The sequence below is a fragment of the Lissotriton vulgaris genome, chromosome 9, assembly GCF_964263255.1.
Source record: "Lissotriton vulgaris chromosome 9, aLisVul1.2, whole genome shotgun sequence".
In the NCBI taxonomy this organism is placed as follows: domain Eukaryota; kingdom Metazoa; phylum Chordata; class Amphibia; order Caudata; family Salamandridae; genus Lissotriton; species Lissotriton vulgaris.
The window spans coordinates 1,224,714,844-1,224,732,213 of NC_141697.1; the positions used below are offsets into that span (position 1 = coordinate 1,224,714,844).

Genomic DNA, 17,370 nt, shown 5'->3' on the forward strand with positions numbered 1-17,370 from the left:
ACCTCTGCAAACTACATGCAGACCAACAATTGGAAACAAGGCAAAAGTATGCTCACAAATTACAAACTTCCAACACCCTCTATTCACTGCTTGCCACTTCCTGGCATCACCAGCAGAAATCTCTCTAATTAGCAGAGGGCAGCTGTGGAGTCTATGTGCCACTTGAGTGTCGATGGGGTCCCCTGACTAAGCATGGGCGAATTTTGCGAATCTCGCGTTCGCGAATTTTGCGGATTTGCGAACTCGCAATCCGCAAAATCCGCGAATTCTCGCGAATTTGCGGATTTTTTTTTTTTGTGTGTTTGCGCAGGTTTCTGCCAGTTTGCGAGGGTTTTGTACAATGTCGCAAATTGCGAACTTACCTGTCGGGTCGCAAGTTTCGCGAACTTGTTGTTTCTACGTGTCCAGCCTGTTTGGGACACTCTTCTTCATCACTGCCACTCTCTGTCACCACTGCCACTCTCTGACTACTCATGCCACCCTCTGGCCCACCCATGCCACCCTCTGTTTCATCACAGCACCCTCTGGTTGTCCAGTCAGTGTACATTATTGTGGCAACACAAGCACACCTTCCCTGCCTCAAGTGACCTGAATTAATTTGGGGCTGATTAATGTGTCACAGAATATTTTTTTAGCTGGCACCTGCTTCCTTAGTGCTTCCTGATTAGTGATCTTTTGCACTTGCTAAGTGCTTTCATTGTTGCAAAATTAGTTACAACACCTGCCCTGCCCCAACTGACAATAATGAATTAGGGGCTGATTAATGGATTTGAACTTCCAGCCTGGCTCCTGCTTGTCTCCCTTAGCTGTAATTCAGGACCTTTGTGGCATATGTGTAACTATTCTGAGGTTCAGAGCAGGGTCACATAATAGTTGCAACTGGCAACTGAACTCTGGAGGGGCCCCTCAGGAAGCACTACAGGAAATGGCTACTAATGATGAGCCTGAACTTTTGAACCTGGTAAGTAGTTTCAGTTTTGCAAAGATTGTATTTCTGCAATTTTGCACTTATTCGCGGGGCGCGAAGTTGTACTGGGAAGCCGCGAACTCACGCGAACAGTGCGAGCAGTGCGAGCAAAATCCGCTGCTCGCGGATTTGCGGATTTTGCGGGAGATTCGCGAATCTCGCGGATTGCGAATTTACCGAAAATCCGCAAAATCCGCGAGTGAAACGGATTTTCCGCCCATGCTTACCCCTGACACACACACACACAGCAGCAGATGTCATGGGGACCCTCCAATGCCCACGTATGCTCCAGTCACATGTAGAGAAGCGAGAAACCAGTCTGAATGAGTAGTTTTTGTCTGTAATACTGATCTAGTAAACCTAGCTGCTTTTGGAAGTGGGTGAGCACTGACCTGAGTGATCTGCGTGAGGCTGTCTCGGGCTCATCAGATTCCACTCTTCAGCTGGTGATGGGGGCAGGAGTTCCCACTGGGATAGATTTGTCACCTGCAAACCCCATAGCACTCACTGCTTGGTCACTGTAATGAGGCAGTGGCTGCTCCCAGCAGTAGCACACCTGCCAACTCACACAGTGCCACAGGATGGGCCTTCCACGGTCACAAGGTGGGAGGCATAATGAGCCAAAAACCACTGTAAATAGCAGATTTCCAGCTCGTTTTCAGAGGCTTTGAACTACCCACGCCCATTAACCAGTTGCGTGCGCGCGTCCACCAACGACCGTCGCAAGCACTACCTCGGTAGTGCTGCGCACGTCCGTTGGCCGACGCGGCCATGCTCACTCAATAGAAGTCCTGCACCACAGTGGAATTTGCGCCACTGTTAAGGAGTTAAGGGGGTCTGAAAACACCCCAGAACATCGGCACGAGCCTCAGCTAGCTTTTTCTCTGGTTTTTGAGGAGCGTGATTGGGGGTGGGGCAGGGGGCAAAAGTTCCCCCTAGGTGCTTCCGCGGCACGAGGCTACGCCCCTCCAAGGCCCCGCCCCCTCCTAACATGGTGAAATTTCTATCTTAGTTGTCAGGTATGCAGTAGGCCCGCCTACCAGGCATACTCAGACAGAACAGCTTCTTACTGGCAGTTCAGGGTCTGTGATGGACAGGCCCCTGGCGTCCTCCGCCTCATAGGTGTAGTAGTCCAGCGGCATGCAGAAGTATCCGGGACGAACGTCTTCACACTGGCGGCCGATGATGTGGGGTCTGCAGTCACACTGGCCGTTCTCCATCGAGCACCTGAGGGGGGAGAAAGAGAGACAGAGACAGAGAGAGATAGAGAGATGAGATGGGGCTTGGAATGTGCACACCTGTGCTTGTTGTTTCTGTGCATACAACCAGCATAGATCAAGGACAGGAGAGGCCATGAGAACAAAGCTTGAGTTCACTTTCTGGAAGAGGATATCATATAATTGTGCACCTAATTATTCAATTTTCTTGGAAGTCTAAATGCTCCCATACTTACCATTGATGCTCTAAGTCCTTTGCAAAACTTTCAATTCACAAAATCATAGGCTTTGCAGCCGCCAAAGGGCACGTCACAACGTACAAAGGACGCATTGTTTCATCAGTTTTCGATACACAATGTTCTTTGCGACTGATTGCTGTTCAGTAGGGGGCGGCGTGAAAGGGACATCACCTCCTCCTTCTAAACTTCCCATGTGATGAATCAATGGCTTGCATCCACGTCTTCCATTTAAAGCATTGACTTGATATGATCTCCCTAAAGTGAGTTGCGTCTCATTGGCAAAATGGAAGCTGTGGTTGAGGGGCAGCGCCCACCTTGTGAACGCGTACACTTGGCTTTGGCTGGAACAGACAGTGGCCATGGTACCACTCCACCTGCATGCTACCTTCGATGTCAATCACTGATCGACAAACTTTTTTAAAGCAACCTCTGATCACTTAGGGTAGGGTGACCAGATGTCCCAGATTTGCCTGGACAGCGCAGTTTTTATAAATATTGTTGAAAGAATATTTAGTTAAATAAATACATGTCCTGATTGTTGAGAGAAGGTCCGGTGAGCGAGCACATTAGTCACAGTGTTGTGCCGGCTCGGGTTTCCAGGGCCCTCTCATCACACCAGGAACAGAAGCTCCTTCTTCAGAGTCACCTGAGGGCTTAGTTAAGAGCCCTCTGCGCCGCCAGTGTGTCTCTTTTTGTGACACTTCGGCGGCGCAAATAACAAATTCATATCTATGAGGCCACGCAAAGCCACTCTGCGAAACTTTAGATGGCCTCGTACATATTTAGCACTGCAAGGCAGCGCGAATCGCTGCGCTGCCTTACTCTGCGCTAGGGAGGTGTTCCATGGGCGTTGCGGTGGGTTTCCCCATGAAACACCCATGGATTTCAATGCTTTGACAGATTCACTTTATCAAGTAAACCTGGTTAAGCCCCTTATCCTTACGCCTCCTGAGGTGAGGCATAACGAGGAGAAATATCTTTTTTCTCCTTGTTTCTTCCTCTTTTTATGTGTGCTGTATTCTGCAGTACACATGGAAAGAGGAGAAATCCTCTCCGGATTGTTTCTGTGCAGGTAGGTCCTCTCTTCCTGCACGAACACAATCCTCCCGACAACACAGGCACCCTTGCACCATGGTGCAACGGTGCCTGCATTTGTGCTAAGCTGCTAAGACAGCACCAGCCCAGGGGGAAAAGGACAGGATTGCACCTTATTGCATAAATACAGGGGCATATTATCAAGGGCTGGTGATAAACTTATTGCCGCTTTAGCATCCATTTTCGGGCATAAAGTTGCAATAAGTTTATCACCTAATTAACAAGGACACGCTACCGCATGTTTTGCTGACTTAGAGCCCGTTTCCAGCACGCCTGACTTCGTATCGCTAAATAGATGCAAAGTAGGCGTGGCTCTGAAACCAACCAGGGAAGATATCGCGAAGGCAGCTTTGCGATATTATCAACGAGGAGTAGCGATATTTGAAATCGCTTTAAGTATACCTTAACGCAGGGATTTAACGTCTGTTAAATTCCTGACTAAGGCATACCTAACATGGGGGGTGGGTTGTGTGACTAAGACCACAGGCCCTATCAACAAGGATATTGCCGTTTTCCATGGAACATTGCTGGAAAACCAGCGATGTTCCATGGAAAACACCGCTATCGCTGGATTATTTATTGCCATAGCGCTAATCGTTGATGATACAACGCTAGCTTGGCGATATATTCCAGCGATAGCCGGCGATAATTAAAAGCGTGCTCACCGATAATTATCGCCAGCCCTTGATAATATGCCCCACAGTGCTTTCATTAATTTCAGGCTAACAACTGAGCAGGTGGGCAGCACGAGAAGTTACAAAACAAGATGAGATTTCCTTACGTAGAGACAAATGTTTTTTTTGTGCAAATATGCTAATATTAACCCGTGGGTGCAGTGCTTTGTTATATTTGGCTGCTTAAGTTGTAAAAACATGGTAGGCATCAAAGTGTACGCGCATGTTTATCAGTTAAATAAATGTAGACCTATACCATTTTACGACTTCATTTAGTATCAAAATGCTTAGTCAATATCGATAAATACAATAAGATGGCCAAAAAATGAATTCGGATAAATACAGATGGAAATGTTAAGAAAATACCATAAAACTGGACTCCCTAAATATAATATAGAACTACGTGTCGCCGAATGCAAAAGAAACTAGTCCAAATTAGTCGCTTACACATGGTGTGAGGCAGCTTCAGATCTCAGTTTTTCCCATTGGTTAGTCAAAGCGTTTTGCAATGGAACAACGTTCACAGCCCCTTAAAGGCAAGTCTATTTTTGTCTCTATTTGTAGACCGTTTATAGGTTTGTGAGATATGACAGATTAGCCCTATGCTGGTGGATGCCTTGTTTTAGTCATCTTTCTATGTCTAAGCTCTCCCAGTTTTGGGTTCTGAAAATATGGCCACCCTACTTTAGGGGAAAAGGGCTACTTTTAAATAATGTTGGCTCTCCATGTGAATGGAGGGTCAGAGGTCTACCGTCCCTGACAGGTCCATATCTCTGTATTTGCAGCCACTCACAGGGGGCCTGATTCACAGAATGAACTTAAGACTCAACCCTAAACTTACTACTGTTTTGGTATTCACAGAATGCACTTACTACTTTTGGCATTCACAGAATGAACTTAAGACTCAATCCTAAACTTACTACTATTTTGGTATTCACAGAATGCACTTACTACTTTTGGTATTCACAGAAGTTAGGATTTTGTCTTAAGATAAAATTAAGACAGACTTAAAACAGATTTAAGACAGACTTGAGTTAGGATTTTGTCTTAAGTCTGTCTTAAGTCTGTCTTAAGTCTGTCTTAAGTTTGTCTTAAGACTGTCTTAAGTATGTCTTAAGTCTGTCTTAAGTTTGTCTTAAGACAAACGTAAGACAACATTTTAACTTCTGTGAATACCAAAAGTAGTAAGTTCATTCTGTGAATGCCAAAAGTAGTAAGTGCATTCTGTGAATACCAAAATAGTAGTATGTTTAGGGTTGAGTCTTAAGTTCATTCTGTGAATCGGGCCCAGGGAGTCACAATGGGACCCCTACCTTTTAAATATTAATGAGGCAAAAACTTTTGAAACTCCCTGCAAATGGACTTTTTGTAGCGCCACTGATTAGTACGTCAGCTGCATCGCAAACTGAATGTAGCGTTGCAAACAAATTGGTGGGCACAAGACACTGACTCGTTTAAAGCTTTGGGGAGAGGAGTTGGCCTAACGGCTAGGGCGGTCGACCTCGAATCAGAGGAACTGGGTTCGAGTCTGGGCAATGACGCTGAGCATCCTGTGATTTTGGGCAAATCACTTAATCTTCCCGGGCCTAACAAAAAAATGAAAGTGTCCTCATGTTATGCAACTAGTGCTATATAAAGCTCTGATACTCGATTCGGGTCAAGTTCGCGGTATATATAAAACTCTGTAAAAAAACACAACCAAAAACCTCCAATAGCTCTTAAATATTCACCTTTTCCCTTTATTCTTGATCTACTGATAAAGAGACCCCCTGTGGTCAGCTAACGGCTTTTAAACCAAGAATCACCATGTGACGGGGTGCTGGGTGAACCCCGTAATGATCTGGACTGGTGGTCCGCCGCTCCCCTCTCACCTTGCACATTGTCCCCACAGCTGCCCGAGACCGAGTGGAGCGAGAAGAAAGACGAACTCTGGACCCCTCCTGAAATGGGAACCGGCTCCTTTAATTGGAACGAGCCGGGTATGTCAGCCACGCCCCTTCTCTACGGAGCAACGTCAAAAAGCGGAAGCACTGTTTCCTCGGCGGACGGCGTTTCCCTCGAGGAGGACTGTTTGCGGACCGGAAGGATCAACGCGAGTGAGACCGAGAAGGAGGACGAGCTTCAGACGAGCCCTGCTGTGTTCGAGAAGCCAGGAGGCCAACGTTCCGGTGCTTCGCCCTGCCACGGTCCCGAGGGAGGAACGTGGCTTGACAAGGTACGGGGCCGGGTAGCAGGGTGGGTTGGACGTAGTAGCGTCCATACTGAATAGTTACCGCCTCGGAGTGTACCTTGTATCCCTTGTGCCCTTACCCTCGCGAGCACTGAATGCACTGCGCCACGTTAGAGGATTCACTTGCACTTGGTTTCCTTCACCCCCCTTCCTTAACAAACTGTACATATTGGACGTCCCAGTAACCCTAGTCTTCTTGCCTGTCTTTTTGCTTTTGGGTGTCGGCGGACCTGTCGTACAACGCCGTGCTGCAACGAGGAGAAGAACTGGTCCGAATCCCTCCTACCATTGGTCTTTCGGAGTTACCGACGGATGTGTCCCAAACCCTACCTTTATTTTGCTGAACTCTTTGCAAGACTGATTTCCCCTACCGGATTGATAGTTCTGTTATGCAGAAGAAGACTTACATTCCAATAAAACCTTCTTTAAAGTCCTTACTCAAAGCCCCTACGTTTGTCTTTACTCCTAACTCCGATATAATTGAAGGTCTGGAACAACAACAGGAACCCCCCCTGGGACAACTGGTGTCAGAAGTGGGATCAGAAACATCATCCATCTGCCAAACAGAGATGGAAGCCCTCATAGACCATATCATTAAAGGCCAAGAGAAACTCGAGTGGGCAGTACAGCAACAGATACAATGTGCTCAAGCTGATAGGGAATTAATTAAGTCCACAGTATCGGCCCAACTCGAAGGCCTTAAAACAATGCCGCCTCCCACTCAAATCGTATCAGGAGAAGTGCGTCAGATTACCCCTCACCATAGCGGGGTGGCTCTACAAAAATACATACCAGGAGAGGATCCCGATGCTTTTTTACTCAATTTCGAGAGGGTGGCCCGGGCTATGGGATGGCCTGAAGAGAAGTGGCCGTTTTTCCTTGCTCCTCTCCTCACTGGGGAGGCCCAATCCGCTTATCAGGCCGCAAACCCCTTGGGGAGTACAACCTACTCGACCATTAAAGAAGTAATTCTTGACCATTTGGGACTAGACCAGCAGGCCTACCGAGTAAAATTCCGTAAAGAGAGAGGAGCACCTGGAGAGAATCCAAAGACCCTTTTCTTTAGACTGAGAATGGCCGCCAACAAGTGGCTAAGACCGGAGACGTGTACGAAGGAAGAAATTCTAAACAAGATATACCTGGAACAGTTCATGGAGGCTCTGCCTTATGCCACACAAAGAGGGTTACGTCAACATGCTGATCTGGATGTAAACCGAGCAATTGAAATGGCGTCACATTTTTCCAGAGCACAACCTCGGACTATAGTTTGGGATACTGACAAAACAGAAAAGTCGCAAAAACTGATGGTGCCGTCAAAATCTGACAAGAAACCACAAGTAAAGACCGAAGCTTTTCGGTCCCGTTCTGCTGGCATGATCTCCCCCTTGAACAGAGGACCCCAGTGTTTTGAATGTGGAGAGTGGGGCCACATCGCCAGAATGTGCCCGCGGAAAAAGCCTACAGAAGAACCCATGGAAGTGGGCTATCTACCAAGGACCGTGATGTATTCAGCGGAGCTTGGAAGTGCCTTTTATGTGAGTATGAAGGCGAACGGTCTCATAGTGAAAGCTCTGTTAGACTCCGGATGCCGACAGTCGGTCGTCCAGGACTGTTTTGTTAAACCTGAACAAATTTCTACCCCAGCCACAGTGTATATACGTTGCGTCCATGGCGACGTGAAACCCTACCCAGTAGCTGAATTAACTTTGTACTTGCCCCAAAGAGATCCCTGTAAGGTCCGGGTGGGGGTGGTGGACTCTCTACCCGAGGACATGATACTTGGTACCGATAATCCTGAATTCCTTTCCCTTTTCAAGGAAACCTTAAACACGAATCAGTCTCCAAAAGACGTTAGTCTCTCTCCCGACCCCTGGGTCGCGGACAAAAGTTTCCGCTTTGCACAGGCTGAAGACCGAACCTTATATAATGCATGGGAGTCTGCTCACGCGAATGAAGGGAACCCCAACCAGACATTCCCCAGGTTCTTGATAAAAAAAGAATTGCTGTATCGACAAGCCCAGAATGAGGGGGATCTACAGTTGCTAGTACCAATGTCCTTTAGAGAACAGGTGTTGTTCTTTGCCCATGCCCATCTAACAGCCGGTCACACAGGCAAGGAAAAAACTACAGATGTAATCCTCCGTCATTTCTTTTGGCCCGGCATTTATAAGGACGTACAGAATTACTGTGCAAAGTGTGAGATATGTCAAAGGAGGAACACGCAACGACCAACGGCCGCCCCCCTCCAGAGGATGCCTATCATAGGGACGCCGTTCGAAAGAGTGGGGATGGACCTTATCGGTCCTCTGCCGAAAACTCCCCGAGGCCATCTCTATGCTTTGGTTGTGGTCGATTACGCCACCAGGTTTGTGGAAGCATTTCCTCTACGTACCACTACAACGTCAGCCATTGCAGAGAAGTTTGTAGAACTGTTTTCCCGGGTCGGTTTTCCAAAAGAGGTCCTCACAGACCAGGGGACCCCATTTACGTCCAAGTTAATGAAGGAGGTGTGCCAGCTCTTGAAAGTTAAACACCTGAAAACCTCGGTATACCACCCCCAGACAGATGGCCTCGTAGAAAGATACAATCAGACACTCAAAGCAACCCTGAAAAAAATGCTGTCTGCTGAAGGTCCATCCTGGGACAGGCTATTACCCTTAGCCCTTTTTGTGATCAGGTCCCAAAAACAGAGCAGCCTAGGCTGTTCGTCGTTTGAATTGCTGTATGGACGGGTTCCCCGGTCACTGTTGGAAATGACTAAAGAACTATGGGAAACAGAAGAAGAAATGGAGAAGAAAGGAATGTTGGAGTATACCACACAACTAAGAAACAAGCTGGGGAAGTTGAGGGAATTGGCTAATTCTTCCCTCAACCGGCAACAAGAGCGGATCAAAACGAACTATGACAAGGGGAAGAAGCTACGCAAGATAGCAGTAGGAAAATGGGCTCTGGTACTTCTTCCATCCATAGGTAACAGTTCCAAAAATGAATGGCAGGGACCTTATCAAGTGATTGAAGCCATTGGACAAACCACCTACAGGTTACAGATATCTCCGAAGAAAACACAAACATACCATATCAACCTACTCAAGGAGTGGTTGGGGGCTCCCCCTCAAGACAGTCATGTGGTTGCACCCGCAAACCCGGTACCATCCTCGTTACCACAGTTGGTTGTGAATAACGATCTGTCTCCAAGACAGAAAGAAGAGTTACAGGAAGTGTTGACCCCCTTTTCAGACGTATTTTCGGATACTCCCGGAAGAACCACTCTAGTGGAACATAAGATTGAAACATTACCAGGGAAGATAGTGAAGCAACGGCCCTATAGAATTCCAGCCGCACGACGAGAAACCGTTCGGAAGGAAGTTTCTGAGATGCTCCACTTGGGGGTAATACGACCATCCCAGAGCCCCTGGTCTTCCCCGATCGTCATGATCCCCAAACCGGATGGCACGAAGAGATTCTGCATGGATTTCAGGGCCCTAAACTCGGTGTCCCACTTCGACACTTACCCGATACCCCGGGTGGATGAGCTGGTGGAAAAGATAGGCGACGCCCGTTACATCACTACTATTGACCTCACGAAGGGGTATTGGCAGGTGCCTCTTCGTGAGGAAGATCGGAAGAAGACCGCCTTTGTGACAGATGAAGGATCCTTTGAATTTACAGTTCTCCCCTTTGGCCTACATGGGGCACCAGCGACGTTTCAACGTCTCATGAACCAAGTACTGCGGCCATACACCAACTTCAGCTCTGCGTACTTAGATGACATTGTCATATACAGCACTAGTTGGCACGAACACTTGAGACACTTGCAGACTATACTGTCAGCCTTACGGGAAGCAGGATTGCATATTAATGCAAAGAAGTCAAGGGCAGCCTTCACCAAAGTGAACTACCTAGGATACGTTCTGGGAGACGGGGCCATTGCTCCTCAAACTGAGAAAATCAGGGCAATAGAGAGGGTGCCTTTCCCAGCAACAAAAAGAGACATGAGGGCGTTCCTAGGACTGGTGGGTTACTACCGTAGGTTCATTCCTAACTTTGCAGAGACCGCGGCTCCCCTAACGGATCTCCTGCGGAAAGAAGTAGCAAACAAGAAGTTCATGCAGCCATCCCAGGAGGCTCTGAATGCATTTCACTCCCTAAAAACCTCATTGACTACTTCACCCGTCCTACTGTCCCCTGACTATGCAAAACCCTTCATTCTAGCAACGGACGCCTCAAATGTGGGCATAGGGGCAGTGTTATCCCAGTTGGGTGAGGATGGGATTGAACACCCGATACTATATGTGAGCCGGAAATTGTTTCCTCGTGAATGCAACTATTCCACGATTGAGAAGGAGGCACTGGCCATCAAGTGGGCAGTCGACAAGTTAAAGTACTATTTAGAGGGGACCCATTTTTTCCTACATACTGACCATGCCCCTTTGAGATGGATCCACCAGAACAGTAGCCAGAACTCTAGAGTGTTGAGGTGGTTCCTGTCACTACAGCCCTACTCATTCTCTGTTCAGCATCGTAAGGGCAAAGACAATGGGAACGCTGACTTTTTGTCCAGGGTCTTTCCTCTCCCCGATCGGGAGATGCCAGGGGGGGAGATATGTGACGGGGTGCTGGGTGAACCCCGTAATGATCTGGACTGGTGGTCCGCCGCTCCCCTCTCACCTTGCACATTGTCCCCACAGCTGCCCGAGACCGAGTGGAGCGAGAAGAAAGACGAACTCTGGACCCCTCCTGAAATGGGAACCGGCTCCTTTAATTGGAACGAGCCGGGTATGTCAGCCACGCCCCTTCTCTACGGAGCAACGTCAAAAAGCGGAAGCACTGTTTCCTCGGCGGACGGCGTTTCCCTCGAGGAGGACTGTTTGCGGACCGGAAGGATCAACGCGAGTGAGACCGAGAAGGAGGACGAGCTTCAGACGAGCCCTGCTGTGTTCGAGAAGCCAGGAGGCCAACGTTCCGGTGCTTCGCCCTGCCACGGTCCCGAGGGAGGAACGTGGCTTGACAAGGTACGGGGCCGGGTAGCAGGGTGGGTTGGACGTAGTAGCGTCCATACTGAATAGTTACCGCCTCGGAGTGTACCTTGTATCCCTTGTGCCCTTACCCTCGCGAGCACTGAATGCACTGCGCCACGTTAGAGGATTCACTTGCACTTGGTTTCCTTCACCCCCCTTCCTTAACAAACTGTACATATTGGACGTCCCAGTAACCCTAGTCTTCTTGCCTGTCTTTTTGCTTTTGGGTGTCGGCGGACCTGTCGTACAACGCCGTGCTGCAACGAGGAGAAGAACTGGTCCGAATCCCTCCTACCATTGGTCTTTCGGAGTTACCGACGGATGTGTCCCAAACCCTACCTTTATTTTGCTGAACTCTTTGCAAGACTGATTTCCCCTACCGGATTGATAGTTCTGTTATGCAGAAGAAGACTTACATTCCAATAAAACCTTCTTTAAAGTCCTTACTCAAAGCCCCTACGTTTGTCTTTACTCCTAACTCCGATATAATTGAAGGTCTGGAACAACAACAGGAACCCCCCCTGGGACACACCAACTCTTTGCTTTTCAAGATGTGTAAACCTCTTTTTACTCATTGCAGTTTCAATTCATTTCTCCCAGTTGTAATCTTTTACTTTTACTTTTAATTTACTGTAAAGTGCCCGACCGCCCGCCCTGCTGTGAGCACTGCATAAAAATGAGGGGGAAAAAAAAGAAGACGTCACTGACTAAAAATCTGGGAGACAATTGTGGGGTTAAGATGACAGGGAGTTTCCCCCTACTTCCATTTTAGAAGTCTTGGAATAATTAAGTGCCGAGCAGCCAATGGGATTTGTGGGAATCTACTGAAGGTACAAGGACTAAAGGAGAGGCGCACAGGGGGAAATGGTCATCGGAAACTTTAAGAATGGTTCTGAGGTTCCACTGCTGGAAGTTATGTTTTAAACACACTGCACCCCTATTGTTGCATTTGTGGTTTCTCCACAGATTACTCTGGTTTGACCATGTTATGGCTTCTACCTTTCACCAGTTTATACATGGATGTTGTTAACTTCCTGGCTCCCACTGGAGCTGGCTTTTTGTGGTCTTAAAATAAGAAGAAAGGGCTTAGCTGTGGGGTTGCAAGATAGCCTGTACAAGTATGTCTTGTCTGGTTCTGTGGCTCTCATTAAAAGTCTACCAGGGTGGTATCCCAAGAGCAAAATTGCACCAGCTAACCTAAAATCACACAGTGCAGGGATACCAAACCCGATTTTACCAGATGCAGAGACAAACTTGGCAAAACCATGAGGGCTATGGGCTTGATGCGAAGTACAGAGGCAATGCCTCACACCCCCCCCCCCCCCAGCTCTCCAGCTCCCCTGCCCCCAACATCCTCTCACAGCAGTGGTGGCTCAAAGAAAGCTCCCAGAAGCAGACTCAACGTCTATCCTTACCTGAGACCTCCCCAAGCCAGGACCCCCACAGCAACCAGCCGTGGTGCCTCCACATACATTTACCACCTGTTGACAGCATGTTGTAACTATGACCAGAATAGAATAGTCCTCAGATTCGAGGAAAAGCTGTGGGAAAGGATGTGGTAATTCAGGATCATGCAAAGTATTTCACCCTTCCGGGGACTAAATCTAGAACTCCCTAGAGTTAGGGCAGGGCATGCTGGCCCAAACTGGTAATTCTGGCTCCAGGATCTCCCCCTTGACTTATGGTAACACAAAACGAGTTCCAATGTCTTAGTTACTAAGGGGTCTAAATGAGCTAAAGAACAATGATGGATTCAACCCAGATCTGTGACTGTAGGTAAGTGTCTGAAAAGATTCAGCGCTCCGTCCATCATCTCCTTCTGTTTGGTACAGGTGGGTCTAGCCCATGGAATGATAAAGTGGGGGCACAAATCAGTCACCAGAGTTGATCCCCACTTCTGCTGCATGTTCCAGACTTAATCAGTGAGATATTTCATATAAGTGGCTACTCTTTTCAGCATCTAGACAGATTTGCATCTATCCGGGCCACATTTACAGAGCTTCTGAGACATCGATGTGCCATTACTGCCATCCTTTAGCTCTCATTTCTGTGACCTATCTGCCATAAAGTCCTGGCTGCCTGTGGAGCGCCCCCAGCGCAAGTGGTTAGATCTGCACTATAATATAATAATTAGCAAAAAAAGAAATATTTGCAATTCACTTTCCAAACCAGAGGGTTCTCCTGGGCATCACTTTTCTTACTGTAGAATGTGGGCAACAAAGAGAAATACCTCAAACACTTTATTTTCCAAGAGTCTCTAAGTATGTGACACCCACTAGGAAACACCAACAGCCCTCTTATCTCCCTTGTTATCCATGAGTTTCTCTGGGCCTGACAGCTCATCCTGAGTGAACAACCAACAAAAGGAAGGGACAGATAGCTAAGATGAAACACTTGGAAGCAAGAATTTTTAAAGGACTCCGAAAAAAACAAATGAAAAGCAATGGGCGGGCTCCAAGGCTATGAAATATATACAACATGTCTCGAAGAGACAGTGCAAGCACTGTCTAGGCTCGACCTAATGAAGAGTTTTGGTATCACATTTAGTTGCCTGTATCAACTTGAAATGTTTGTTTGCGTACTTGGTTCTCATTATGGGGGCACATATTTGCAGTGCTCATAAGGAAGTACTCCAGATGACTAGGTGAAAAGTAGGGCACAGGTTTTCTTTCCCCTATGCAATTTTGACATTAATAGTGGAAGGATACACCAACCAATCAAAACACTGTGAGATGTAAATGTTCTTTTGCAGGACAAAGGAAAATGGAGGAAAGCCATCAAATCAGGAGCAGGAAAATCAGATAGACAACAAATCCATCTGATTATAAGAAAGGGGCTGATCTAAAGCTTACTCTATGCACATGTAATGTTTTGAAAACAACAGTCCTCCCACAAAGAACGAATAATAACCAAGATCTAAACATCTTAACAACTTCCTACACTCCTAATGAGAACATCACATAGAAGACCCTCCTTGTAATGGGCAGTGTGTGTGTCCCCCACAAAGGGAAAAAGGTCTATGGGCCCGATTCACAGAATGAATTTAAGACTCAATCCTAAACTTACTACTATTTTGGCATTCACAGAATGAACTTACTACCTTTGGTATTCACAGAAGCTAGGATTTTGTCTTAAGTTTGTCTTAAGACAAACGTAAGACAGACTTAAGACAGACTTAAGACAAACTTAAGACAGACTTAAGACAGACTTAAGACGAAATCCTAACTTAAGTCTGTCTTAAGTTTGTCTTAAGTCTGTCTTAAGTTTGTCTTAAGACAAAATCCTAACTTCTGTGAATACCAAAAGTAGTAGTGCATTCTGTGAATACCAAAAGTAGTAAGTGCATTCTGTGAATGCCAAAAGTAGTAAGTGCATTCTGTGAATACCAAAATAGTAGGAAGTTTAGGATTGAGTCTTAAGTTCATTCTGTGAATCGTGCCTTCTGTACTTTCATGTGCCCTCATCTCCACACTGCAGGAGTAAATTGTGCATGTATAATGTAATTAAGTCCTTATGTAATGTAACTGGTGCTCATATGAAGTGCTCCAATACCTTCAGGTTGAGTTTGCGCTGTAAAAAAATGCACACAAAAAAATGTATCTCTAAATTGAGTAGACACTCCTGGGAATTGGGATACTCTGGGACAAGCCATGACGAATGGACCTTTCTTGGACTAAGAAGCCTTTGTAGCGATTGCTACGTACACTGTAGCCGCGCACTCCTCAAATATCAATGCAACATGTCACTGAAAGAGGAGGACTCCATGCACGAGGCATACCCATGAACAGGGTGGAGATGATTGGTGAACTGCATCTGGTTTCTATTTGATGACATTTTCACGAATATCTGAATGCTTATATTCGCTTACAGTTTCTGCAGTGAAGAAAGTCATGTTCATTTCTAGGTTCTTAATAGAAACAGGATGCTACTTAAATTTTTTACTTTATTTTGGGATATTTCATTAATGCCTGAAGCTATAATTGTATACTTTGTGGGCTCATTTTTTAGCTTATTTTCAGGCCCTGCAGATCTCAATTGACCTAGGCTACGTTTTACATAGTTTGAAGGAGATGGCTTCCATTCTTGGCGAAGCCGCATATTGTACCCCCTGAAATCAGACTGAAACTTTCCACGGCATCATTCAAGAAAGAAGTTAAAGTGCTACTGTCGATCACATTTCTGCACTAGAACTCGCAAACCCTACTCCCGGACCTGAAACGTTGCGTTGTCTTCACCCATGTTTATTACTCACATGCTATGTTCTTATGTTTGGTTTTGTCGTCTTGGACCTTGAGGTGGTCCCTCCCCTCACCGGGAAAGCTGTTACATCGATTATGTTGTTGTTTATTCTATCTGTCTACTCCTTCCTGAACTTTTGTAAAGTGCTCTGATACCCGCAAGGGTCATGTTTGCGCTACGTAAAACTTTATAAATTAACTGTGCACAACAGGGGTGTGAGACCCAGGGAGAGATCTGGGTGGTGCATACTGAAAGCTCTAGCTGTTTAGGGTCCAAAAGAAGGGAAGATAAGATAATGTCATTATCGTGTCATTAATACATGGAATCTTTATCTTGTCCCTGAGATTCCTGATGGTCGCTCCTATCCAGTGCTTAATTTGTAAAAATGTGAGTGCCAGGGCCTGAGGTATTTCTCAGGGGGCCTCTGTGGTTGGCACTATCTACTGTCCATGCCAGCACGGCCAAAAACTAACCATCACATAGTACAAATGTGTCATTTTGACTATTCCGGATCACACAACAATGTTAAAATATCCTGGACCCATTGTGTTTATGATTTTTTTAAGTATATCGTATTTTTTTTTTATTTAGTATTTTTTGTTTTTCATGAGCTCTCCTCAAAAATATACAGACAGCACCACCATGTGGTCATAAATAAATACTGGTGTTTGCAAATAAGTGCCAGGGCTATGCACCAGCAGACACTGGCACAAATTAAGCACTGCACCCAATCTTGAACTCAGGAGAGATGTGCAGCTGGTCTCGATGCCACTTCTATGAAAATTACATTTTAATGACTTTTAAGAAAATTCAGTTTGTGGGAGATTCCAGGCACAGTTCCTGATTAGGTACCCACCCACCACAGGATGCCAGCGATGGCAGCACAGCTAGATAAGGTAGCAGTGTTAGTACAACACCGATGACCCTCCAGGGACCACCCATGAAGAGGATATGTGCAACCCTATCAGTGATGTGGTGTAATGTTTGTGGGATATAAAATGAGTTAATTAGGGCCATTCATCCTATCTATCTGATGGGGAACAGACTGCCGAAGGCGGGGGAGGGGCGCTAATCCCCTCAGTGATGCTTTGACACCCAGTATTTAGCATAAGAAACCCCTGTGGTGACATCGCAGAACACATAAGATAAGAATTTGGGGGCATTTCCGCTTTTATTGATTTGTTGTAAAATTAATGCATTAATGCTTTACTATTTTATATTCACTATTTAATATTTAATGATGTTTGTATTTCCTTTATTTGATATAATATGTTTTGCCCCTAATTTCTTTATTTTTTTCTGCTATTCTATGGATTTTGATACATTTGCTTTTATATTTACAAATATATTCGTTATTTTTTCTCTACTATAATGTATTTTAAGATACAATGTTTTCATATACTTATTGTACTGTATTTATGAAATACTAATAAAAAATTATAACAAAAAAAAGAAGAATTTGGGTGTATATTAGCAAGAACCTCGTTAAAATTATCGCCGTTTTAGCAGCAGGAAACTGCCACTAAAACGGCGATAAATGGCTTGCTAATATGCGTTATAGAATTCCAATAGGAGCCCAAGTTAGATGTCCTACAGTTTCCTGCCGCTAAAACCACGATAATGTTAACGAGGTTCTTGCTAATATGCCCCACTGTTTTACTTCAAACCTCTACATGGAGTTGTTTAGGTAG

The 17,370-nt window shown here is 46.0% G+C and overlaps 1 protein-coding gene across 1 annotated transcript in view; it reads right to left on the reverse strand.

Moving 5' to 3' along the window:
• Positions 1-17,370, reverse strand: part of LOC147693100 (laminin subunit beta-1-like) — a 381,988-nt gene that overhangs the window by 177,590 nt on the left and 187,028 nt on the right. The window contains exon 15 of the mRNA XM_086939353.1: positions 2,038-2,194. Within this exon, the coding sequence (XP_086795479.1) occupies positions 2,038-2,194 (157 nt within the window). The remainder of the gene's footprint in view (positions 1-2,037; positions 2,195-17,370) is intronic.